Source organism: Plasmodium chabaudi, assembly GCF_900002335.3.
Source record: "Plasmodium chabaudi chabaudi strain AS genome assembly, chromosome: 8".
NCBI classification, from domain to species: Eukaryota; Apicomplexa; class Aconoidasida; order Haemosporida; family Plasmodiidae; genus Plasmodium; species Plasmodium chabaudi.
This window is the reverse complement of record NC_030108.2, coordinates 732,591-759,303: the sequence shown is the minus strand read 5'-3', so window position 1 is coordinate 759,303 and position 26,713 is coordinate 732,591. Positions and strand designations below refer to the sequence as shown.

Genomic DNA, 26,713 nt, shown 5'->3' with positions numbered 1-26,713 from the left:
CATGCGTATGATAACTCCTCTTTGAGGGGGGTGTATATTTTTTTAAGCTTAAAAATTTTTTTTAATTTATAAAATTTATATTATTTTTTTGAATTTGCTTTTTTATGAAATATGAAAAATATTTTGTATTTTTCATAAATTTATAGTTATTTATATTTTTTTTTAAATTAATTTTAACGAAAATGCACATGAACTAATATTACTTGGTAATTTCCATTTGTTACTGTATACGTATATTTTTTTTATTAACTTTATCACAACCTTTTTAATTGATAACAATTATAAGCAGTTTGTTTTATGTTTTTAATGATAGAGGATTATACAATTTTATAATAATTTTTTTTTTAAATTAAATCAAACACATTATGGTAATTATAAGGTATGCCATTTACACATTTCACATTTACGCAAATCATAAATATGCATATGCTTATCAATAAAAAATTGTATATATATATTTAAGAATATTTTTTGGAAGCATTTTATTGATATAGTTGAAAAAAAAAGCATATTTATATATTTTTTTTGTATTATCAATTTGAGAGAATATTAAAAGAAGAGTAAAAGTGTAAATCAGGAAAAAAAAATAAGTCTTAACAAAATTTTTATATGTTGAATAATATAAATTATGAAATAGTTATACCATAAAAAATAATAATAATAAAAAGTCACGAAATGAAGAGAGTTAAAATGGATTAATGAAAGCATATATTAAATTGTAGTTAAAAAAGGGGCATACAAAATTTGTATTTTTTAACTGATTGCATTTGATATGTTTTCTCTTTTATCCATTTGTTAGACGAATGCCATTCAGTTTCCTTTTTCCTTACAAGAAAAAAGAAAAAATAAAAAAAAAACGAGAGAAAAAAATAAATTTATGCATTCCTTGCAGTAACTAATGAAAAAGGAATTGCAAAAATATTCAGTTAGATATTTATATATTTAATTGTTTATTATTTTTTGTTCCTCTTTCACAAACTTAAGGAATAAATTGTGTTAGTTAATTTAAAAGAAGTTCAGAATTGCTTGCATACTGTGTGTGAATTATACACACTTGGGAATTTTATCAAACTAAACAAAAGCATTGAGTAGAGTATATAAATTCGAAGGGCCTAGATAGACAAGCACATGCACATAATTTATAGGAAAGTAAACCCACATATCTTGTACACGTAGTATAACCATTTATATAGCTGCATATGTATATGCATATTTTGAAATGAAAAAAAAAGAAAACAGAACATCCACAGACAGGCAAAATGATGAATTATCATAAATTAAAAAAGGGGTATGCTGATAAAAAAGTCAGTAAAAATAATAATGATCATTTATCAAACTTAACAGAATTAAAAATAAAAAATGATAATATACATATTCAAAATATTGTAAGAACTATATATTATGTATATACAAATAAATATGATGGAGAAACATGTTTTTCATATATAAAAGACATATTGAAAAATATAATAAAGGGGGATGTATATGATCCTAAAAGAAAGAGATACATCAATGAATATTGTATATATGAATTATGTTCTAGAATAATTTTAAATATAATAAAAGGAAGTGAAAAAGATGATAATTTTAATAAAATTATGGAATTTTTATTTGATATATTATATTATTGTGATATATTACAAAGTGAAAAAAAAAATAAACAAAGAAAACGAATGAACAATGGTGGGCTTGATAGTTCTGATGATTTTGTACAGGAATATGAATTAATAACAAAATTGTGGAATAGATTATTAGATAATATATTTCTAAAAGATAAAAAACAAAGAATAAACTTATGTAAAGTTATAAAATGCTTAGTTAAAAAAGCATGTGCATTACAAATAGATGTATCAAATAAATTATGTAAAAAACATGTTAATATATTTTTATCACTTCTTAATGATAAAGATCATAATATTCGAATTTTATGTTTAAATATTTTGGAACCATTTCAAGATTTCAATACTCGAGCTAGCTATTTAAAATGTCTTGATGATACAAATAATAATGTTAGAATAAATGCAATAAGAAATATATCAATCAGTGTTGATGATGTTACGAATGCTGGTGATACAACAACAGGTGGAAATAATTATGAACTGCTAGTAATTTTAAAAGTTTTTCTTGTTAGAATTAATGATATAAATCACAATGTTCGTATAGCTATTTATGAGAAATTAAAAAATTATTATTTTTATATTCCATCTGATATGAAATTTGAATTATTATTATCTGGTCTTAATGATAAAGACAAATCAGTTAGAGATAGTTGCTATAATATGATTCTACATTGGGTTCAACTATTTGATGATAAAGTAGAGAATCTATTGTTACATCTAATTAGCAGTGATATAGACAACGATATTATTGTTGAACAAATATGTAAGATGCATCTACATAATGTAAAAAAGGGTTCTATAAAAACGATGAGTATGGATTTTAGTGATGTTAAACAAGGGTATAGATCAACTTATGAAGATTTTAAAAGTATTAATGATAATCTAGAAGAAAAAGAAAACAACAAAAATGATAAAACTAGTGAAAATATTAACGAGCTTGAAGATATCGAAAAAGACAATATTGAAAATACAGGACCATTTAATGAAGAGTGGTTCAACAATTGTGTAAATAATTTGTTTTCTTTAAACACAGCAGAGTTGTATATGTTTAGAATTTATGTACAACATTTTTCAACAGAACAAGAAAAAGAAAAAATAGATGCATTAAATGTAGTTAATACTATTTATTACTATTTAAATTTAAGCAAATTTAATGAAAAGCTATATTATAGTAGAAAAAATTATATTAATTGTGTTGAAAATGATAAAAGAGATCAAGAAGAAAATGTTAATATGATATGTACTTGTGGAAAAAATAAAATAGATATTAAACAGTTGGAAGAAAATAGAAAACAAAATTTTATTCAGACTTCGAAATTTGATGATAATTATTGTGATAAGTGTATTTATTATAGGGCTGTAAAAATGATGAATCAAGAATTTGATGAAAATGATATAAATTCTGATTCGAACGAAGCAAAACAAAATGATAATAAATCGTGTCCATATGAATATGTACTAATAAATGAAGATAATATTAATGAAAATTATCAATATATTTGTAATATTAAAAATTTACTTTTATTATGTAAATATCTAGATATAATTGAAATATATCAGGTGGAAAAAATTTTACAATGCTGTTCTACTATATTATTAAAAGGACCATTAAGAGAAATTATAATAAAATGTATGTTAAATAATACAGGAGTAAATTATTACAAACTTCAAAAAGGACATATAACATGTGCTTATTGGCTAAGTAACAGTTATATATACTCATGCCTTGAACTACTAAAGCAAATGATATATATTAAATATAAAAATTTAAACCGTAATGAAATAGAAATCAACTTTACAAATCATATTTTAACAATTATATCTGAAATTAAAGAACCATTTGAAAATCCAGATAACGATTCTGCATTTATGGATAATAAAATTAACATTACTGAAAGTGCAGATGGAGAAGAAGATGAGGATCTTAGTCCATGCGAAAGAAGACGCAGATTAATTGAACAAGAAAAGAGAGAAATGAATTCTGATGAATTAGAAAATAAACGAAATAAAAAAAAAAGGAATAGCACTGATATGATTCAAGGAATTAATGGTATAGAACAAAAAAATAAAGAAGAAGAAAAAAGAAATTCACTTAGTTTAACATTTACCAATATTATGAATGTAGAAAATGATGTTATATTTGATATTATTCGTAAGAAAAATTTAAATACATTGTCTATAGAACATTTATTATTATTGTGTAAAAAAATGCAACACAAACTTGATGTAACCGAAGCTAAGATAAAAGATTTAACCGAAATGGAACGTGAAAGAAATAGTGAAAGCATACAAAAAAGTAATGAAGCGAATAACCATATTTCTGATAATACTGCTTTAAACCAGTCAGATGAAAATGTAATTTCAGTTTTTCATGAGCAAATTATTATGAACACACAAATATTTTTAAAGCAAATAACAATGTTAGGATTGCTGAGATTAGAATTAAAAAGAAGATGGTTACGTATTTTATTCATTTTAGAATGCTTTTTATGTAAAAGTAAATCCCATTGTTCATTTGATCCAGGTTTGAGAGAATTTCCAAATGAACTTTTATTACCAGCTTTAAATTTTTGCTGTTCTATAATGCCAGAATGGGATGATAAAGAAATTGAAGACCAATTTTATGATATAATTGTGTCTAAATGTTTAGGTAATTGGTGTATGTTTATTAATAATGATGATGAATTAAAAAAACAGATTTATGCATATAAAACAGCTATTGTAGATACATGTGAAGTTTTAAATAATTGTTTATTAAATATTGAAAAGGTACATGAAGATATATATCCAAATATATACAAAAAAGCGAGTATGGATATAATGAATCAACTTGATGGACGAATAGGAAACGGTGGAAATTATAGCATTGATGAGGATACTCAAATTGGAGGGAAAAAAAAAATAGATAATGAAGAGGGAAAAGTAGGAAATAGTATTTTTTATGAATATAATCCACCTAATGAAGGTTTATTAAATTATTTTGCAACAAATCAAAATGCATGGTATGATTATAAAGAATTATTAGAAAAGTTAGAAATAAATACATTGAGATGTGAAATATATATATGTGTGTTAGGTGATTTATTAATGACACATCCACATTTAGGTAATGATAAATTAATTATAGAAGCAATTGAAAATTTATGGGATTATTTATTTGGTTCTGCAAATACAAGTAAATATATTCAATCCATTTCTTTACGTGTCTGTTGTAAATTATTATTAACCGAATATCTAGGAAACTATATTTATCATTTAAATAATGATGCTTTATATTTATTAATAAGAAATTCATCTGGCAAATTAAGAGCACTTTTTGAAATGTGTTTTTTATTGTCTCCATCGACTTATAACTGTGTTCAGGATTTTAAAAAAATAAGTACATACAATATTACTAATATTAATTGTCATGATAAAATGTTTTTATTATCAATTTTTTCAATGTACCCATCAATGAGTAATACAAACATGTTAGTCTTTCACTACACACTGGAAGACATAATTATTAAGACTAGTGAAGGGGTATTAAAATATAAATTGAAAACAACGAATTTTACAAATATATTAACATTTATGATATTTACAATTTTACATAAAGCTAATATCGAATTTTTATGTTCAAACTTTCCAAAATATATTAAATGGATATTATTAATTATTATTGAAAAGGGAATAGAATTAACTAGCCGATCAAATATTATACAACTTGTTTATAAAATTATTCAAATATATCTCTTCCATAATATAAAAGAAATGAAAAATGTTACTAAAGCAAATGGTTATCAAAATAAAGAAGTTAAAAAAAGAGGGCGTAAAAAAAAACAAGTAAATAATAATACAGACAAAGTTAATAACACAGAAAATGATGGTAGTGATTCAGAAAACGGAGAAACAGATTTACTTGCAGATTGTATTGATGGAATTGAAGGAGAAAATAATGAAACAGAAAATAATAAAGAAAATTCAACTATTTTTTTTAAAAATGCACAAAAAAATGTAAATACTGCTTTAAAGGATTTAAAAACATTCTATGTGCTCATAAATTTTTGTATGCATTCATCTGATATTTTAAAATCAAGAAATGAAATTAGATATTGTGAAGTATTAAAAGAAACAATAGATAAAAAAATAGAACAAACTAAAAATTATTTTATAAAAAAAAATCTAATAACTAATAATCAAAACAATGTTGAAAATGATGATACTATGGATACAGTTGAAAAAGAAGAAAAAAATGACGAACATATTACAAATGAAAATCTTTTAAATTTAAATGAATTTAATTCATTAAAGGAAGAAAATATCTATGAAGAAATTATTATAAATTATTCTAACTATATTGAAAATATTACATCAAGAACATTTTCTTATCCAATTGTCCCAAGGACAACTTTCCATAACAATGAAAGAATGACAATAGATGATATTTTAAATCAAATTAATTCATGTAATATCAAAAATAATAAAAATAAAAATTCCTTTGAAACTGTTCGAACTACTGTCAGAGCGAATGATGAAATGATTAAAAGGGCAAGAACTAAACAAGACATAAACAATAACCATAATGACGATAGACAATTAGAAACCCAAAATTTTAAGGATACAGAGTTCGAAATGGAAATGGAAAAAGAATTTGAAATTAATAATGATGATGCCCTATTTGAATCTCAAAATGTGATGTCTAATCCTAAATCTGTTATCCACAATAATGAAGATAAAAATATGGATACTTCGAATTTTGTAAATAGCAATGGCGCTGCAGAAAATGATAATGAACAAAATGACAATAGAAAAAATTCACCACAAACAAATGGCAATAAAGTATATAATACAAGGCGTAGTAGTTTGAGACTATCTGTTCAGAAAAAAAATAATAATTTATCTAGTATAGATAAAGAAATAAAAAATAATAAATTATATGATCTTAATTTAACATCTAGTGAGGATACACCTATTAAAAGTGAAAATTCAAGTTCCATCGAATATAATAGTGACAAAGATGAATCTGATATAAATGATAACAATAGTTGTAGTAGTTCAAATAGTAATGATTCAACGGCTATGACCTTTAGGCGCCTCAACAAGCTCAAAAGAACGAGCTATACACATGTTATTTCAAAGTAAGTACATATATATATATGCAAATTTAATGCGTGTTATTCTTTGAAAATGATTCCTAAATCAGGGATATTTTATTTTATTCCTATCCCCACAATCCTATTGCAAAAAGTTTTATTTGCAATCTTTCATATTATTCACATCATTTATGATGCATTTTTTTATGTATGCTTTAAGTGTTTAAAACTAGTTTAAAATAAGTTATTTAAAACAAAAAAAAATCAATAAATTAGTAAAATAATAAAACAGAAAAATGATAAAAAAAAGGTATACTATAAAAATGTAGTAGTATGCACATGTATGTGCCTCCCACGGTTTAATAAAAACAATATGTTTTGTAACAGCATCGATATATAGGTAATGTCGCGATGACTTTCTTATCACTTTCGACTTTTCTTCATCCCATTTTAACAGTCTATCGTTTTCATGATATGATCAATCACTTGAACAATGGTTGGGTCATTTATGTAATGAGATAAGTATGTAATTTTATCTTTGGATATAGTAAATTGTTTAAAAATGGAACGAACATAATTATTTTTTAATAATAATCGAAGTGCTAAATCATCCTTTAATCTATTTTTCTGTTCCTCTGATAACAAAACGGGTTCTGTATTATCTGCATTGTCTGTACCATTTGTTTGTCGAGTTTGATGACATTCTGAATTAAATCCACTATTTTGATTGGAATTAGTTTTATCGGGATTTTTTTTATTTTTTTCAAAACATTCTTTTGTATTATGAGTTCTATAACATACTAATGAACAATAGTATTCACGACAACATGCAAATTTATATTTGGTACAATTTTTTGAACAGATTATACAAGAACTTCTTCGTTTATGTTTTTTATTATTAGTTTCGTCAGTTTGTCCTTTTCTCTTTCTATTATGAGTAATGTCATTATTAGAGCTATTATAATTTATTTTTCCATCTGAAGGATTGCACCTTGAATCGATAGGCATACTATCATCATTTCTATTCATAGTAGTGTCATTATTTATATTTCCAGAACATACTATGGGATTATTGTTTGTACCGGTTGAGGGGCAACTATAGGCCTTTGGGTCATCTTCAGCATTTTCTTCATACATGTGAATTTCATTTTCAAATTCATTGTATCCTTTGCAATAATTTTCATAATTTCCATTACTATTCATATAATCATTTTCAGTAAAATTATTTGCATAACTATCTATGTTATTATATTCGTTGTAATAAAAGTTGCCATCCATTTTGTGGCTTCTGTATTATCCTATGTTATATATATATAACAATGTATCATATACTAGCCCCAATAAAATTTTATATTATAATTTTCTTTGAGCGTAATGATTGGTTCCTCCTCATTCCTAATATACAATTTATGCATTCATACGTACAGAAGGTCTTTTAAAATAATTAATGGGCATACATATGCAAAGATATTATGCATATATGGTATATATTAGCAAGCTCAATGTTTGGTTTTAGGTATGTCCTCTCTTTGCCTCTTATGATACAGATTAACCTTGGGTTATTTTTTTTATTTTTCAATTATGATTTTTTCTCATTTTAAATTCGCATTGTATATCCCATTTTCAACCAATACATGAATAAATCTGTTAACTAATAAGTGGGTTTGGAATACGTGAATATAAAATATTTATTTTTTTATTCTTTTGGCTTTTAAGCAAAAATACATAAATTTTATATCACGATTTATGATAAAATGAAATACTTTTTTAATTTTTTCATAAATTAACCAATTCTGTTAATAAAATATTAAAAAACGAAAAAAAAATACCCCCTTTTAAATTTTATATGCATATTTATAATAATAAATTCATTTCCAAAAAAAAAAAAAAATAATAATAAAATCGATCAAAATAAAAATTTATTATATATGTAAAAAATTCAAAATGTAACAGACATTTAGCTTATTTACAATTTTAAATATATATAATATTGATATATTGATTTATATAAATATAGCATTATATATAATTTATATTTTTTGGTTTTAATTATTTTTCGGTTGTGTTAAAAAAAAAAATATGTAAAACATTAGTAAGGTTTTAAAAAAGGTGGCAATAGCTATTTATGCAACTATTATGAAAAAATTGGGCCCAACAGACTGAACAAATAAAAATGTAAAATTAACATAATAAGACTATAGGCACACTTACCAAAAAATGCATACCCTTTTTCGAAAACATTTTAAATAGAAAAAGAATATAATTAAAAAAAAATAAAAAAATAAAAAATAAATGTAAAGACATATATCAGTTTCAACTTAATACTCTTGCATAATCACACCAGTCTAATAATCTGTTCTAAATTATATTATTTTTATTCATCTTTGTAAAAATTTAAGTTTTAAATATAATAGTAATATGAAAATTTTCCTAATAATAAATCGCATACGTTACCATATCCAGTCCATGCTCATGTACGTACAAGCATTTGTACTGTAGTATATATTATGTCAATAGGCTATATTTTCCATTTTGTATTTCTACTAATTATAATTTTAAAGAAGTTATATAATTATGTAGGCCTTTTCTTCTGCATTCCATAGTTGTTTCTCCATCGTTGTATACTTTGCACTGTTTGGTTATCGTATTTTCTTCTTCGTATTTTATTCCTTTGAGCTAAACAAATTCAACACTGCTGGTATTGCCCTTATAACAAAAACAATTCCTGATAATATGCGGATTTTATATTTCAATTCATTTATTAGTATTTCCTTTGGGGATTCTTCGCTTTCGTTTTTTAGCAAAAACATTTTTAAAAAAGTTGAGCAAGCTGGAAATGTTGGAAATGCTGAAAATGTTGAAAATGTTGAAAATGTTGAAAATGTTGAAAATGCTGAAAAATTTATAGCAATTAAAATATGGCAAATCTTCAATTATGTACTAATAAACCCTCACTCGATATAATAAATATGTATTATATTAATTTATTCCCCTTTTATTTTAATATGACTTTTCATTTGTATATATATAAATATATGCACTTGCTTTATAAAATTGTGCGTACTATTTAGTTTAAAATTAAGATATATTTATACTCATAAATTTACGTAATATCCTTTATTTACAAAAATTGTGTTATTATTTTTTTTTCTTAAATTAAAGCCTACTGTTTAATAAATCCTAGGTTAAGGATATATAATACCTTTTTTGGAAATGCATATTTTGTACAAAAAAAGTACACGGAAATGCACTTAAGCTTGGCTTTACGAAATAAGCACAATGCCTTTCATAATCGTATATATAATACATGCGCAAATAAATAATATAAATAATATTATATATACAATATTACATACATAATAAATAGTTTATGTTTATGCGTGCCGTATAGCCATTATAATATAAAGCGTAACTTCTCTATACATATTTTTTTGATAGGCTTATGGAAAAAAAAAATAATAAATAATTTTTTTAAGTACATAATTAAACTATTTTCCTTTTCCATAATTCCCCTTATAATTTGTTATCAAATAAATAGTAAACATTTTATTATATGATTTTTTGTTAATTCATTGTTTTAATGTTTTTTTAAATAAAATAATGATAATTTTTTATAAAAAAAATATAACCTATATACCGCATAAATTGCATATATAAACCATGCACAATATGCAATATTATAAACACTAGTATAAGATCAAAACTGTTTTATTGCTTATTTTCCAGTTTTATTTGTTTTGAGATATAACAAATTTGTAGGTCAATAAGGCAAAGCTGTATTATGCCCAATATTTAGCAAAGACACACATATATATATGCATATATATGCATAATATTTATATACGCTTTTTACTACACACTACAAATAGTGAAACCCTTAATAATTTTTGAAAAAAACATATAAACAATTCTTATTCAACGATAAATTTGTTGAAATGTTTTCAAATAGCATACTTTTCATGTAATTATAATTTGTATGCCCCATACTTAAATGAACATGCATATTTTGTTGATAAACAAAACGGAAATTCATTAAGTTATATGCACCAATTTAAAAAAAGTATATAAAACAATTAGAGTAGAAGATAGGGATATATTATTATTTGATAAATATGGTTTATTCTGTTACAAATATCTATATGTTATTATTATAAAAAAATAGGTTTCTTAAAAATTTAATATAGTCATAACAAAAGGTTGCTATATGTTTGCATCTTTTCATTATATATGTCTTTTTATAACTATGTGAAATAAAAGTTATATATGAGAGTAATGCAATATACTTATGAGAACGGAACCTATATTTTATGTGTGAACTTCTTTATTTTTCGTCTTACTAACATTAATCTAATTAAATTGTACAACGAATGGTGTTAAATAATATCATAGGCTTATATATATAAATGGGAATGGCGTATATTTTCCCTTTATAAATAATTCAAAGGTATATAAATATTTTTATTTTTTATATTTCGTTTAACAATATTGATGAATAGCATACGCCTATATACGGATATACTTTGTAGATGAATTGTATTTATTTAAGTAATTTATTTCAAAAAAACATATTAATTTTTATTTTTAATTCTTATTGTCACAAAGCTTGTATAAATACAGGTGGTATAGAAATTTTTAAATTCAAAAAAAAAAAAAAAAATTGATAAAAAATCAATTATTAGTATAATGGGGTTAAAAAGAAGAATAGAAAAATAGCAAAGAATTAAAGGGTTAGAGAATTACTATATATATTACACATATAATGATAATACATATTTTACAAATATTATGCATATATAATATAGAATATTTTTAATTAATTTTATATGTTTATATAATTATTTGCTTATACAATATTATTATAGTATAGATTCTTTTTCTTTTAGTTAATAATATGGTAGTTTAGTTTATAGATTAAATTATTTATATGAGATTAAAGGGCTATTATATTACTTAAATAAAAATTATTATATATAATATATAATATATATCGTATATATAGCTAATAAAAAAATATATATGATAGTATATATACATTATATATATTATATATATATAATATACGTATATTTTTTTGTATATAATTTGTATATATATTTAAAAAAGCATGCAGTTGTATTTTTAAAGTAGGGATAAAAATAAAAAAAAAAACATGCACGGTTTTTTTATTAATTAATTACCCTATATAATTATATATATTAAAAAAAAAAAGAACTGCGTATTTTGAAGATAATTATTTAAAAAAAGAAAAAAAAATATATTTTTTTTTATATAATTATTTCACGTAAAAAATATATTTCGTTTTATATTTTTAAACATATTTTGTTTTCCATATACGTTTTTTCATTCTTTGCGCATTTTTTTGTTAAATGTAGAAAAGCACGTTGCTTGTACTTTTATGAGTTTTGTATAAAAGGATGTCATATTGTTTGCTACGTAAAAGGTAATGGAAATTGTAAGTAATCATATCTTTTTTTGTTTTATATGATTGTTTAAAAGGGATTATTCTTTCTTCCTTCCTTGCTTCTTTCTTTCCTGCGTTTTTTACTTTATATATTTTTTTGAGAGGAACTACGCTTTAACGAATATTTTATTACCCGATTTTAATGTTATATTTAAGTTGTATATAATTATATTTATGTATATGTTTATACTTATGCATTTAATATATTTATTTATGCTATATATGTATAATATTAAATTTTATGGATATATTTATTATTGATCTTATAGAGAATTCAAAAGACGAAAAAAATACATAATATATATATATATAATATATGCTATATACTTGTTACTAAGAACGTTAACTATTCATAATTTAATCAATGTACGTTTAGAGACTTTACCTATGAATAGTGGATGACCTGACCTGACCGCCTTATATATATTTATGTATATTATTTTGCTTACCTTCCGAATTTTTTTTAATTTATCATAATACTATACCATTTATGATTTTATATTTAGCTTAGAAAAAAAAATATAATAATGCACAAATACTATAATATAATATGTACAATAAAATATATATAAATAATAAGTTTTGTTAATTGCCCCAAGTGATATAATTATATGCAATATTGTTAATATATTTTTATTATATATAATAAAATATATATTATATATATATTTAATATAAATTTTATATTTGAATATCTTCGTATTTTCTATTACTAATACTTTTTTTTTTTTATTTTACTTAATATATAAGTAAAGATTATTGTGTGATTACACTATTTATTTAATAGTCTTTTTAAAAACAAGCAGGCCTAATTTGTAATAGTTAATTTATGTTGATGTTTTGTTATAAATTATGATATATATATATTATGTGTGATTATATAATACAATATTAATATTTACATTTGTATATATAATAAATAGTTTATGAACAATTTTATGAATATATAAATAATTTACGATTATATTAATTAGTTTCCTTTTGCCTATTTTTCACACTCTTTTATTATTTTTTTTTATTTCTGTTATTTTTGTGATTGATTTCTGTTTTTTTTTTGATTAATTTCTGCTATAAATTTTCTTTGTATTTTTTTTTTTTTTTTAATTTTGTTATTTTTTTTTTATTTCTGTTATTTTTTTTTAATTTTGTTATTATTTTTTTTTATTTCTGTTATTTTTTGATTAATTTTTTCTACGATTTTGTAGCAAATTTCTTTTATTTTTGTTATTCATACGTGCAACATTTTGAATGTAGTTATTAATTGATTTTATTATTTTATTTGATAGTCATAATTATAAAAATATATATATATACGGTATACATATTTACATATACAAGCCCAAGATATATTATTATAATTTAAGAGAGTACCTTATTTTTGTAAGCGTATCAAATTAATACAAAATATCAAGTATACACATTCTGCCCGTATTTATGCATATATTATATAACCTACTGATATATATATATCCCGTTATAGAATACTAGTACTATAAGCATATTAATAAATACACGCAAATCGTTATAGCTTCTGTATTTATATATAGTTAAGTTGATGAAGAAACAAAACATATTATAAGTATATAGACAATTGAAAATATATGTTTGTACGTCAATTTAATAAGGGTCTCTTATTCGAAAGAAAACGAATTAAAGGCAAAAAATATATGGACAAATTAATATTTTTTTATTATATATATATTTAACTACTTATTTGATATATTTCTAAAATAAATTGTAACAACATATTATAACATATAGGTGATATATTTTTTGGGCGCTCCTATCATATAAATATATACATATATTCGTTTAAATTAAATAATAGTTTCAAGTTTTATAAAAGAATTTAAAGGTACGTTAAATATACGCGCTTAGAGGATTTCAAAATAGTTTAAAAGTATAATCAAAATAAATGCAAAATGGAAGAAGAAAACGGTAGTATCAATAATAATAATAACATCAATGATGTTAACCAATGTGATAATTCATCAAATTTAAATATGTCACAAGACAATAATGATAATATTATAGAAGATCAAGATTTAAATGATAAGAAAATAAAAGATGAAGAATCCGAAGTTGAACAGCTTAGACGATTAATAGCCCCTTTATCTAAAGAACAATTAATTGATATACTTGCAACTGCTGCATCAATACATGAAGATATACGTGATAAATGTAACGAGGCTGTTACCTCTTCTCCATCTACTAGGAGACTTATGGTTCGTAATATTCCATTTAGTACAAAAGATGAACAATTTTTAAAATATTTTGAAACATTTGGAGAAATAGAAGATGGTATTATTGTTAGAGAAAAAGAAGGCCGATCTAAGGGTTATGGATTTGTTACATTTAAGTATATCGAATCGGTTCAGAAATGTTTAAAAAGTAATCATACATTAGATAACAAAGATTTGCAAGTACGATTAGTAGCTGATCCATTTACAGATCATTATCAAAATAAATTATTTGTAAGAAATTTATCACAAAAAACAAATGTAACAACTTTAAGAAACATTTTTGAAAAATATGGAAAACTTGAAGAATGTGTTATAATACATGATAATGAAGGCAAATCAAAGGGCTATGGATTCTTAACATTTTCATCACCTAAAGAAGCTTTTAAAGTTATGCAACAACCAGAAAGAATTATTGATAATAGAGTTGTTTTCTTACATTTTGCCGTTTCACAGAATTATAAAAAATATCAAAACAATCAAGCATATATAAAAAAAAATCAAAATTATAATTATTATCAAAAAAATAATGGGAATAACCGTAACAACAATTTTTCTAGAAGAGCACCTGTATATTATAGAGAAAATGAATCAACTAATACTTTTAATTATCCCGTTTCTTTTGTTCCGAATGTATACTCTAATATACCACATGGCTATCAATTTAATTATCCTGGTAATTTAGAATCATTTAATGCATTTTACAATAACCCAAGATATTAACAAATATTATAAATAATATGCCCCGTCATATATATTATTCTATTATTTTTTGATTTATAAAACGATGTTGGGTCAAATAAAATAAAGACGCGCCTTAAATGTTTTATTACAAAATATATATGGTGCGTATATGCACGCACATGCAGGTGTAATTATATATATGTATATACTTACGTATAAAAGTCTATATGTGAGTATTTATTATATAAATATAATAAGTTTCTTTCCTTTTTTTTAAAGAGTTTTCCGAGGTATATATATATATATTAATTTTTAAATTTGCACATAATTTTTTTTTTTTTTTTTCTTAACTATATTCACTAGATTATAATAACCTTTCTTTTTGTTTATTATTATATGTTTTTTTTTTTTTTTTTTTTTTTAATTTTACTATTTTTTTTTGTAATTTGGTTATATGATGTAATATATGCATAATTCGATTATAGATGCTATTTTATAATCTTATATATGTTTATGTTCTATAAAGTGATATCAGGAAAAAAAAATTATTTGTAAACTGCATGTTATAATAACTATTTATATCTTTGTAATAGAATAAAACTAAATAAAGCCATATCGAAATTCTATCATAGCAAATCATCCACACAATCTCTGCGTATGTATTTACGTAGGTAATACATTTTTTTTGAAAAGCCGACATGCTTTTCTTATTTGGCTATAGACAAACAGGGAAATAGCCAAGTTATAAGCAAAAACAAGCAAGCATTATGATATGATTGTTTTTATTTAAAAAGTTTATAAGTCACCATCATTATAAGAGTTATTTTTCTCTACATTATACAACATCAATAGCAATGCTATACTTTTTGCTATTCCCCCAAAATGGAAATCGCCAATCATTTATTTTCCGTTTCAACGTTGCAACATTATGAAAGGGGTGAGCGTGCTTCTACATGGAGGTATATAAGCATAATTCATTTATACTATAGGGTATTAAATATAAAAAAATCATGAGGGTATAATTAGGTAGATATGTTGATAAAAATACGATTAAAAAATCGCATAAATTTTGAAAAAAAAAAAAAAAAAATAAAAATGGTTATTTATTATTAGGGGGAAAAGTGACGCAACGGATTTATATGGGCGTTTGTAAAATAGAACGTGATTTGTTAGTGCATACATATTTTATATATTTTTTTGATTGGTTTAAGTAATTTTTTTATGTATAAAATAAAAAAAATCGAGACAATATGTTTAAAAATAAAAAATAAATGAGTTTGTAATTATAAGCCAAATAATAATTTTTATATAATACAAAATTAGTAATATATAAAATACGTATAAAAAATAAGATGGCGTCTGAATTACATGAATTAAGCTATTGGGAAAAGATATACACAAATGAAAAGGATAACTACAAAGAGTTAAATATAGAATTGGAAGAATGGTTTGAAGAAAATTGTGATAAAATAATTAACTGGGTTGATAATAAGTTTAAAGAAAATAAAAATATATCTATACTTGATATAGGATCAGGTAATGGACTATTTTTACATAAATTATATAAAAAAGGGTTTATAAATTTATATGGTTTTGACTTTTCAAAAACAGCCATTGATTTAGCTAGATCATTTTTTGAAGATAATAACATGAACAATATTTATGTACAGGTTTTAGATATATGTAATATTAGAACGGAACTAAATTCAGCTGACTCAAAGTTAACAAGAACATATGACCTATTAAATGATAAAGGAACCTTTGATATATTTTTTATGAATAATAAACAAACTGAATATTTTCAGCAAGTTTCTTTTTTTTTTAAAGTAAATACACTTTTTTCAATAACCTCATGTAATTGCTGTAAAGAAGAATTATTAGAAATTGTTAATTCCTTTAATCAAAATAGCTCGAAAATTCAATTATCTGTTATTGATGAAATTTTATATGAAACCATAACATTTGGGGGTAAAACAGGCCAAACAATTATTACCTTAATATTTAAGTGTTCGTAGAAGAAAAGAGAAAAAAAATACAAGTACCTTTGTATAGCATACATAATGTATATGCATGATTTTGTTTGGTGTTCTTTCTTTTTTTTTAAATAGAAAACGAAATAAAAAATGTAAACCTATATATATGTGTATTGCATAAACATATTTTGCATTTATTTTTAATTTTTTTTTAAAAAAATCTACAAAAACTATAAAATTATAAAAAAAATATAAACAATATATAAGTGAAACATACTTATGAAAAACCTGATACACATGCCAATATTCATCCGTAGATGTTCACATTATGAATATTCTTTTTTATTGGGAGAATAAAGCTAGCTTAAAAAAATAATCAGTAAATAAATATAGCGAAATGTAGTAGTTCCCATCAAGATACTACTTATTCTGTGCATATTTTTCTGACGTATTTCGTTGAACTGTTTGTATATACTACATATTTACCATCAATATATTAAATTGTAGAAAAATAAATTACACAAATCCAATGATATATTTGAAAAAGAGTATGGGCAATTCTTTTATAAATACACTAAAATGTTCAAGCTTGTTATAAATCTTCTTTTGGCTTTTTCATTAATTACAAGTAAGCAATTAAATTGAAAAAAAGTTATATAACCATATGCATGCTAACCATTTTCACTCTACACATTTGTTTATAATTATTATTACGTTTGATAGGGTCATAATTATATATACACTAGCCAAATAGTTGTGCTCGCATTTTATGTTTTTTTAACATTTTTTTAAATATTTTTTTGATATTTTTTAATTAGGTGCTTTTGTGGACACAAAATATGTCGATAAAAACCGGCTTTCTTATAGCCTAACCAATAGTAGTAGCTTTTATAGGTCTAAACCATATTCAAATATATTAACAAGAATAAAAAATTATGCATATAAAGCTATTTACAAGACAAAGGTTAGTTGCCCCAAATATGATAAACTTTTATTTCCATCCATATATAATAATTTTTATGCTTCACTTTTTATTTTAATATTTTTTTTTTTTTCAACTAGCTATTAACCTATGTGAATGATATAAATAACTTAAATTTGGGAAAAGAGAAAAATGAATTTTATTTAATTGCACTTCCCTTAAGTGATAAATTTAATCCATTTTCTGGTAAGCACTAAATGGTTGCATTTATTTGTGCTCTCAAATTATCAGACAAAATGAAAAATGTTTGCGCATATTTCATAATTTATTTTATTATAACACAACTTTTACAAACTTTTCAAATAACACAGGGACATTTTGCCATGACAATATTCAATATAGTGACAAGGCATCCTTGCCCATATTTATATATGACATAGTAATAAAAAAAACAAAGACTGTTAATAATGTTGGGATTTGTTATGCTATGGCATTTTCAACCGTTTTAAATATATGCTAATTGTATTTTTATTTTCCATACAGCTGTTAAGCAAGCATATTGAAGTCCCTTGGAATTTTGTGATAGAAAAGGTTGACATAAAAAAGAAGGAAATCTATGACAAAATAACAATGCCAGAAATTACTATGCCAAATAATTATAAAAATATTAATAGTAAGTTTAAAAATAATGTTTACATATATTTTATTTTATTTTATCTTTTTCAAACACATGCTTATATACACACCTTTTTTAGAGCTGGATAGGATATTTATCAATGTACTAGATTTTAAAGCTAAAAAAAATTTTTTATTTCTTCCAAATTATATTATGAAATCATTACAATTAAAGTATGCTTAATAAAATAGTAACATAATATTGCATGTCCAAAAAAGAGTTGTAATTATTTTTCTATTTATTACAATAATATATTATACATACTTTATTTCAACCATTTTTGAATAGGTGTTTTGATGTAGTAAGACTCAAATTTGTTAAACTTGAAACAGCTACTAGTGTCATTCTACAACCACATGATAAAAAGTTTTTTCAACTAGACGAGCCAAAGGTAGGATGATGAAAAATAAGTTACTGTTTTATTTGTAGCATAAAAAAATGTATAAGCATAATACACAATTTTTTTTATTTTACAAACTTTAATATGGCAGAAAATTTTGGAAGAGAAACTTAGATATTACTCTTGCTTAACAAAAAACAGCACGATATGTATATTTCACAACAATTTTGATTACTATTTTGATGTTGTTAAAATAGATTCAGGTATTTAAAATATATTATATGAAATAGTGATATAAATTAACCATATTTATCTCAAATTTTTTTTTTTTTATATTTGCAGAAAAAAAAAAGGACGTCGAAGTTGCATCAATCCAGGATGCTGACGTTATTTTCGATTTTGTCAAAGAAAAATATCCATAAAATTTTAAATTAAAAATAGATAGCCATTGATACCCAATTATATCAATGCACATTTCTCTAGGGGTGGCTATAACTTTATTTATAAAACTGATAAATATATGAAAAAATGAAAAATTCCAACAACCCCCTTTCAGGATCCATTTAGTCGCACACTACTCATCGACATAGTTTACATTTATTTTTAATAAATAAACATTATATTAATTTTATTTAGTGTGAGTTAACAAAAAATAAAGTAAAGCAAAGTAAAAAGTATGGGAACAAAGCGGATGAAGAATAGCATTTTATCATGCCAAAAAAAAATTTGAAAAATAAATGAACAAGCATATGAATTGTAGACAAATTTATGATTAATTTAATTAAATTAACAGATCAAAAATGGGAATAAAAAAAAATTGAAAAATTATACATAATAAATGAAATACAAAAAATGTATTAAAAATAATATAAAGAGGAATAGGAGTTATAATAAACTTTCAAAAAAATGAAAAGCATATACACTTGTATTTTTGTGTAGGGCATATCAAATTAATTGATAAAATTTTAGGAACATATTTCACATACAAATTCATCACCCTTTAAGCATCTTAAATGATACATATGATTACAAAAAAAAAATACAATATTATTTTTAATTTTATGATTACTTTTTAGGTCGATATTTTTTTTTTTTTTTGAAAATAAACCTGCATCATGATATATATTATTTAAGCATGCAATACAAAAAGAAGATAATTCTGAAACATGCGGTTTTTTTCGTATTTCATCATAAAGATAATAATTTGATGGTATTTCTTTTTGTGTACTATAAGTTTTTTCATTATGTATATCTAAATTACTATTTTGATTTGAACTTTGTGGTATATATTCATTAAATATCAAATTGTTTTGTTTACTTTCACAATCACTATTATTAAAAAGATAATTTTCATTTATGTTTATTAACTTCAATTCATTTTTTTTTACTTCTTTTTTAATTTTACCATTATATATAATATATCCTTTTTTTTTTATTTCATTAAGCATATTGAATACATTTACTTTATCATTGCTTAATATAGAATTATAACTTACTAAAATATTATTTTTATAATATAAATCTTGAAGCATATTAACTAGTGTGCTATAGTTCATTTCTTTACTCATATGGTCGAGTAAAAAATGTTTTAAAATTTTCCTACGGATTTTTTTCATTTTCTTTTTATCATTATCCCATAATATATCAACTTGGTTATTCATACGTTTTTTTTTCGTTGATTTTTTTGTACCTTCTTTTGAATATAATTCATGCATAATTTCTTTGTCCATATTATCACAATCAACACTATTATTAATGTAATACTTAATCATGTTTCCTTCATTTTTAATGTCTTTATAATTGTTGTCTTTTAACTTAATTGTTTTTTCATTTTTTGTTATGCCGTTTTTTTTTGATTTAAATGGCTTTAGAACAGGAGTACACTCATTTGTTTCTTCATCAAGAGTGTTTACCTCTTTTTGGGAATTATATATTCTCTTTATATTTCCATTTAAATAATCAGTATCCATTTTATTTTCTATAGAATTATAACTATTTAATAGTAGAAATTTCTCGACCTCTTTTATTATATTTTCCTGCACCGATATATTATAACGCTTAATAAGATAATAAACTTCTTCATAGTTACATAATTTTCTATATATGTCTATAGCTTTATTTATATATCCAAGTTTTATATATATATATCCTTCAACATGCAGAAAAAGGTTTATTTTTTTTGAAAATTTTTTATTTTTTTTTGATTCATTTTTTATAAAATTAAATAAATTTACTAATTTATTCTTTTCTACATTATTGTTAAGTAAATAGTTATATAACAAACTTATATGTTCATTTTTAAAATATTTCTTTAATGTTTTTCGATTTTTTCTTCCCCTCCACTCTTCTTCTATTTTCAAACTATTCAATGTTTTGCCCATCTTGTCTACTTGGCTTATATCTTTAAACTCAGCCACAGTATCTTTTTCGTTTTCATTTTTTACTGATTCATCTTTAGCGCTTGGTTCTTTGCTTTCTTCTATGGGCAATTCATGGGAGCTTGCAGGTTCGTCCTTTATATTTACTTCGTCAGTGTTTATTTGAAATGAGTCAGGCTTCGATTGTTTATCAAAGGCACTTGTATTATTATGATTGGTATTATTTATCTGATCATTTTCGAGGGTAAGATAAAAATAATTAAAAAAGGACGTAAAAAAATGTAGTCTCTTAAAATTTATATACTTGTAATGTTTATTTAAAAATTTTATTAATAATAACGGGTCAAAAATAAATATTAAAAAAATTAATAAATCAATATATATTCTTAAATATTCAATATTTTGTAGTTTTTTTAAATATCTATATAAAAAATATGGATTTTTTTTTAATTTTTTGATAATAATATTAGGATTAAAAAAATATTCATATTTGTTTGTCCCCTTTCCTTTTATATTCCTAATGAGTAATAAAGGAATAGTTTTTTTTATATTAATTTGGCATAATCTATTTGCATTTTTATTTATAATTTTTTTTAAACATTGGCAATTACATTGATTGAGATAATCAAATACACTTTCATCTTTTCTTTCTATTAACATATTAATTATTTTTTCTTTTTTTATATCATTATATTTGTCTGGAGTTTTTTTTTTATTCCATTCATCATATTTTGTAAATCCTGTGTGTGTCTCTGTTTTGCCAATTTTGTTTGCTTCACCAATTTGAGGCCTCCTTTCTTTTCCTACTTCTCCCCCTTTATAATATTCTTCGTGGGATTGTGTGTAGTTCATATTTATGGAAGTACTACTATTGTTTTTGTTTTTACAATTTTTATCATTATGTTCCGATTTATCAGACAAGTATGGTACTTCCCCTGTACTTGTAATAAAAGTATCTCTAGGAAGTGGAAAATTATTCGATACTATATTACTGCTTGCGTTTGTTGTAAAATTATTTTGATTTTTGCTACATATATTATTTGTTTTTTTCTTCTTTATCGGATCTTTGGATATTTCATGTATATATCTTCTTATTGAATTATGTTCATTCCTTTGTTTTTTATTTTCTTCTTGAGTTCTACATAACAGTAGTTCAATTGGGTAAGAGTAGTTACATTTAAAAAGTATGTTAAGAAGGATATCTAGGAGTATTTTTTTTTCAGATTTATTTTTTTTTTTCCAACACACTAAAGGAAATTTTTCAAAATTTGGATTTTGGTTTTGGGATTTGTTATAGTTTGTAGAATGTATGGTACCGTTATTTTTTGTTTTTGTATTCCTTATTTCATTATTTTCTTCTTCTTCAGTTTTTATATTATATCTACTCAGCAATGATGTAGGGCCAAAAAAATTAAACCGGTTTAATATATTTTTTTTTAAATAGCCTATATTATTCCTAAGATAGGAAATAATATATTTGCTTAATTTAAAAATATTTAAATAATGACTAGGGGAACATTTATATATTTTATTAAACTCATAAACATCATTTAATAATAATAGAATTAAAAATTTATTAAATATATTTTTTGTATTAAAAAAATAATATTTTTTTTTTTTTTTTTTTTTTTTCCCCTTACCTTCTTTTTCATTTTCCCTTTTCAATTTATTTTTTTTAATAATACGCATTACACGATAAATAAAGTACACTACACTTTTTATTTTATTTATTTTTTTTTTTTTCGTTTTATAATTGTTCTTTCTATACTTATTTCCCAATATATTGTGGAATTCCATAGTAGTACAATTATTTTCCGTTTTACATAAATAAATATATTTATATAATTTTTTTTTATTTTTTAATTTTTCTCTTTCCTGGCATTTAAGCTTGATATAAAACTTTGACAAAATGTGCAATTTATTAAAAAAAAAGAAAAGCATAATAATATCATAAGTTACTTTTTGTTTATTATCAAAATGGTTGTTTAATTTAATAAATATTTTTGCAGCCAAATAATATTTTCCATATTTTAAACACAAATAAATTATTTCCACAATAATATTAGTTAGATCATTATTGGATTTGTTTATTTCTTCTTTTTTAAGTTTATTTAAAATTGTAAATATATTTTTTCTTTTTTCTACTAATAAATAGGTGAATATTTCCTTAATATTTTTTTCTCGAAAGCCCATCAAGCAAATACACATTTCACTCTTACTATTGTTGTTATGTAATGTGAAATTATTTGAAACTGCATTATTATTGTGATAAATGTATAGACAAAAACTGCCTTCCCTGCTTCCCCCTTTCTTTGTGCCCTTCATTTTGTTATAATTCCCGTATTTGCAATATTGAAATATTGGAAAGGTTGGAAAGGTTGGGAATACTGGGATGGTGTCAACAGTAATGCCATTTATAGGGGCTGTGTTGATGGAAGTATGGTCTGGTATATGCTGTAATTTACTGTGATGAGGGTCTACATATTTTTCTTCATTGGCTTGCTTACTCTCTTCAACTGGTTTAGTATATCCATGGTTGTTACTATAAATATATTCTCCTTGATTACCATTCGTCTTTATCATATGCGCACCTTTACAATTCCCAATTTTAATATCTATATTATTCTTATAGACTATATAATTATTGCTTGTTAATATAATATGACCAAATGATGTACTATTACACTTTTTTTTATTTTCCGATTTTGTTAAATTTTCATTTATATGTGTTATTACAGATATATAATATTTTGGGTCACCTAATAATATGTCCATATTTTTATTATAAAAAATGTGCATGTTAATTATATAGCTATTTAGAAAAAAATCGTATAGGACTTTTACTTCTTCTGTTTGATTTTTTTTTTCCAATTTTAAAACTTTAATATTTTTTTCTCGTCCTATTATATACATTTCTTTTTCTGCTTCACAAATGAAAATAGGATAATTAAAACGATCTTTTTCAATCTTTCCATTTTTTATTTCATCTACTTTTGCTTTCTTACTAAATGAAGGTATAGTAGGTATACCCTCAAAAGAAGACAATTGATATGACAAAATTATATGGGCAATTTTCGTTTTATAAAAAAAATTAATAATATAAATTGAATCATGTTTACAAATAAAAATATATGAATTATACCAATAAATATTATAAATATCTTTATCTTTAAATAATACAGTATTGTTTATATAAAATCCATAGACATGTAAAATTGATACAGTCGTATTTGAGGATAATATACATAAATTATTATTTTCATAATTGTCAAAATGTGGGTTAATTACACAATTATTTAATCTGTTGATATTGTAGTTAACTATATTATTATGAATAAAAGCGTTTACAAATATTTTTTCATTTTTATTTAAATATTTGTAAAACTGTTTATTGAATTGTATGACGGTATTATCAAATTCTGTGTCAAACATAGCAGTGGTTGTATTGGCTACATATTTTACACTATCCATGGAAATGCCATTAATATTTTTATTTATTTTATGACCACAATTTATATCATTTTCCTCTTTTTGATTGCTTATTTCGTCTAAATAAAGAATATACATATCATCTGAACTCCCAACAAAGCATATTGTATTTTCTTTTTTATTTGCTGATACATTTTTAATGTTAAAATTGTTTAGTTTCCTTTGCAAAATCAAGTTAAAATTTTTATCAAAAATGTTAATAATTCCACCTGACAAAGCAAGGAAAAGTAGGGTTTCAAAAATATATACACTTGTTACAGAATAACCATCAAATATAGATCCAAATTTTTTTTTAATGTTTTTTTGTTCTATATTTATTCCATCGTTGTTATTTTCTTTACTTGAAAAATTAAAATCAATTTCATTCCCTTCATTTTTATAACAATTTTTTAATAAAATGTGTTCATATAAATTTATGTATGTGTAATAATTTTCCAGTTTGTTTGATTGATAATGCTTTTCTATTTTCCTTATATCTATACATTTGTAAATATATTTTTTTGTTGTTTTACTATTTTTCATTTTGCCATTTTTATACCATTTTTTATCTGGTAAACAAAATATCCCATTTTTCAACTTTGTCATTTTATTAAGCCAAGCTAGCTTTTTTCTTTTTTTTATAAATCGAGGAGAGAAAAAAAAAAAAATTTTTTTTTTTTCTCTTTCCCCTTTTCTTTCGTTTCTTTTCACCTAGGGATAAATTAAAATATATTTTTCTATACTATTATCAAGGATGTTGTAAAAATATTTTATTAATTATTATTATCAATTTTTTTCTGTCATATTGTATTTATTTTTTTAATATTTCTCGCAAAAAAAAAATATAAAAACAAAAATCTATACATACGCATGAGTTATACACGCCATACAATATTTTTGCCCATATATATGTGGAACATGTTTTCTCCTTGAATTATATCATTTTATGTTAGGAAGTTTATTTTAAATATACAAAATCATAATAATATTTAATATTTTTCTTCATATATGCAGACTTGTAAGTTTTTATTACATTTATCACAACACAATGATTCTTGTAACATTGCAATGTGTGCATGTGCATACAAAAGATTATATTTCCAATATAAATCGTAAAAAATTAACAATTAAAATGGTGTTGTCTTATTTATTGTTTTGTTTGTACAAAAATAATATTAACAATGCTTTATGAATAATGTAGGAAAGTTATTGCCCTTTTGTTATATAAAATAAAATAATGTATTTAGTTATATATCCATTTTTTATGACACGGTTAATTATTGATATATGTCAAAAATAAGTGATGATTATTAACAATTATAGTTATCATTTTTTAATTTATATTAATATTTTTTTATAATAGCAATAAATTATCCCCTACAACCATCGAGTAAAATATAAAATATTCATCCCGTTGTTACAATGATTTTTTTTCTTTTTTCAATTTTTTTGATTGTTTGTTGGACATACTTACGAAGAATTAACTGTCTATATGTAAAGATATAAAAGTGTAATGAAAAAAATATTTTTCAAAACTATTCTTATTATTGTATTTTATTTTTATATCTTTTGTTTCCTTTATTTTTTTAATAATCACCATAAAAATGTTAAGATAACAAAAGTGTAATTTAGCAAAACAAATATTTCCTTTCTATCTTTTTTATGCATAGGAAAAAATAATTTATAAAAAAAAATATATATAAATATTAGAGTTTCCAAAAATATTATATATATTTTATGTTTGTCTATATATATTCACCTTATAATATAAATAGGAAAAAAAAAAATAAATATGTACGCATGTAGTTATGTCTATTGATTTTGAAAATTTTCAACGTCGTGCATTTTTGTTGTATAAACAACGTTGTTATTTTTCA

The 26,713-nt window shown here is 22.6% G+C and overlaps 7 protein-coding genes across 7 annotated transcripts; 4 read left to right on the top strand and 3 right to left on the bottom strand.

The window, feature by feature from the left end:
- Positions 1 to 1,259: 1,259 nt before the first annotated feature.
- Positions 1,260 to 6,743, top strand: PCHAS_0818300 (merozoite organizing protein, putative; the record flags this gene model as incomplete). The annotated part of the gene is made up of 1 exon (XM_728634.2): positions 1,260 to 6,743. The coding sequence occupies one exon, from the start codon at positions 1,260 to 1,262 to the stop codon at positions 6,741 to 6,743; it is 5,484 nt and encodes a 1,827-aa protein (XP_733727.2).
- A 401-nt stretch (positions 6,744 to 7,144) lies between these two features.
- Positions 7,145 to 7,972, bottom strand: PCHAS_0818200 (zinc finger protein, putative; the record flags this gene model as incomplete). The annotated part of the gene is made up of 1 exon (XM_737279.2): positions 7,145 to 7,972. The coding sequence occupies one exon, from the start codon at positions 7,970 to 7,972 to the stop codon at positions 7,145 to 7,147; it is 828 nt and encodes a 275-aa protein (XP_742372.2).
- Positions 7,973 to 9,357: 1,385 nt separating this feature from the next.
- Positions 9,358 to 9,504, bottom strand: PCHAS_0818100 (conserved Plasmodium protein, unknown function; the record flags this gene model as incomplete). Its single annotated transcript, XM_016797880.1, has 1 exon — positions 9,358 to 9,504. One exon carries the CDS (start codon positions 9,502 to 9,504, stop codon positions 9,358 to 9,360), a length of 147 nt encoding a protein of 48 aa, XP_016653789.1.
- A 4,573-nt stretch (positions 9,505 to 14,077) lies between these two features.
- On the top strand, positions 14,078 to 15,118 carry PCHAS_0818000 (RNA-binding protein musashi, putative; the record flags this gene model as incomplete). Its single annotated transcript, XM_733790.2, has 1 exon — positions 14,078 to 15,118. One exon carries the CDS (start codon positions 14,078 to 14,080, stop codon positions 15,116 to 15,118), a length of 1,041 nt encoding a protein of 346 aa, XP_738883.2.
- Positions 15,119 to 16,431: 1,313 nt separating this feature from the next.
- PCHAS_0817900 (methyltransferase, putative) lies at positions 16,432 to 17,094 on the top strand (the record flags this gene model as incomplete). The annotated part of the gene is made up of 1 exon (XM_735136.2): positions 16,432 to 17,094. One exon carries the CDS (start codon positions 16,432 to 16,434, stop codon positions 17,092 to 17,094), a length of 663 nt encoding a protein of 220 aa, XP_740229.2.
- Positions 17,095 to 17,631: 537 nt separating this feature from the next.
- PCHAS_0817800 (ubiquitin fusion degradation protein 1, putative) lies at positions 17,632 to 19,412 on the top strand (the record flags this gene model as incomplete). The annotated part of the gene is made up of 9 exons (XM_016797878.1): positions 17,632 to 17,680; positions 17,871 to 18,016; positions 18,115 to 18,220; positions 18,346 to 18,413; positions 18,518 to 18,647; positions 18,730 to 18,823; positions 18,939 to 19,041; positions 19,142 to 19,253; positions 19,333 to 19,412. The coding sequence occupies 9 exons, from the start codon at positions 17,632 to 17,634 to the stop codon at positions 19,410 to 19,412; spliced, it is 888 nt and encodes a 295-aa protein (XP_016653788.1).
- Positions 19,413 to 19,955: 543 nt separating this feature from the next.
- Positions 19,956 to 25,442, bottom strand: PCHAS_0817700 (conserved Plasmodium protein, unknown function; the record flags this gene model as incomplete). Its single annotated transcript, XM_016797877.1, has 1 exon — positions 19,956 to 25,442. The coding sequence occupies one exon, from the start codon at positions 25,440 to 25,442 to the stop codon at positions 19,956 to 19,958; it is 5,487 nt and encodes a 1,828-aa protein (XP_016653787.1).
- Positions 25,443 to 26,713: the final 1,271 nt, after the last annotated feature.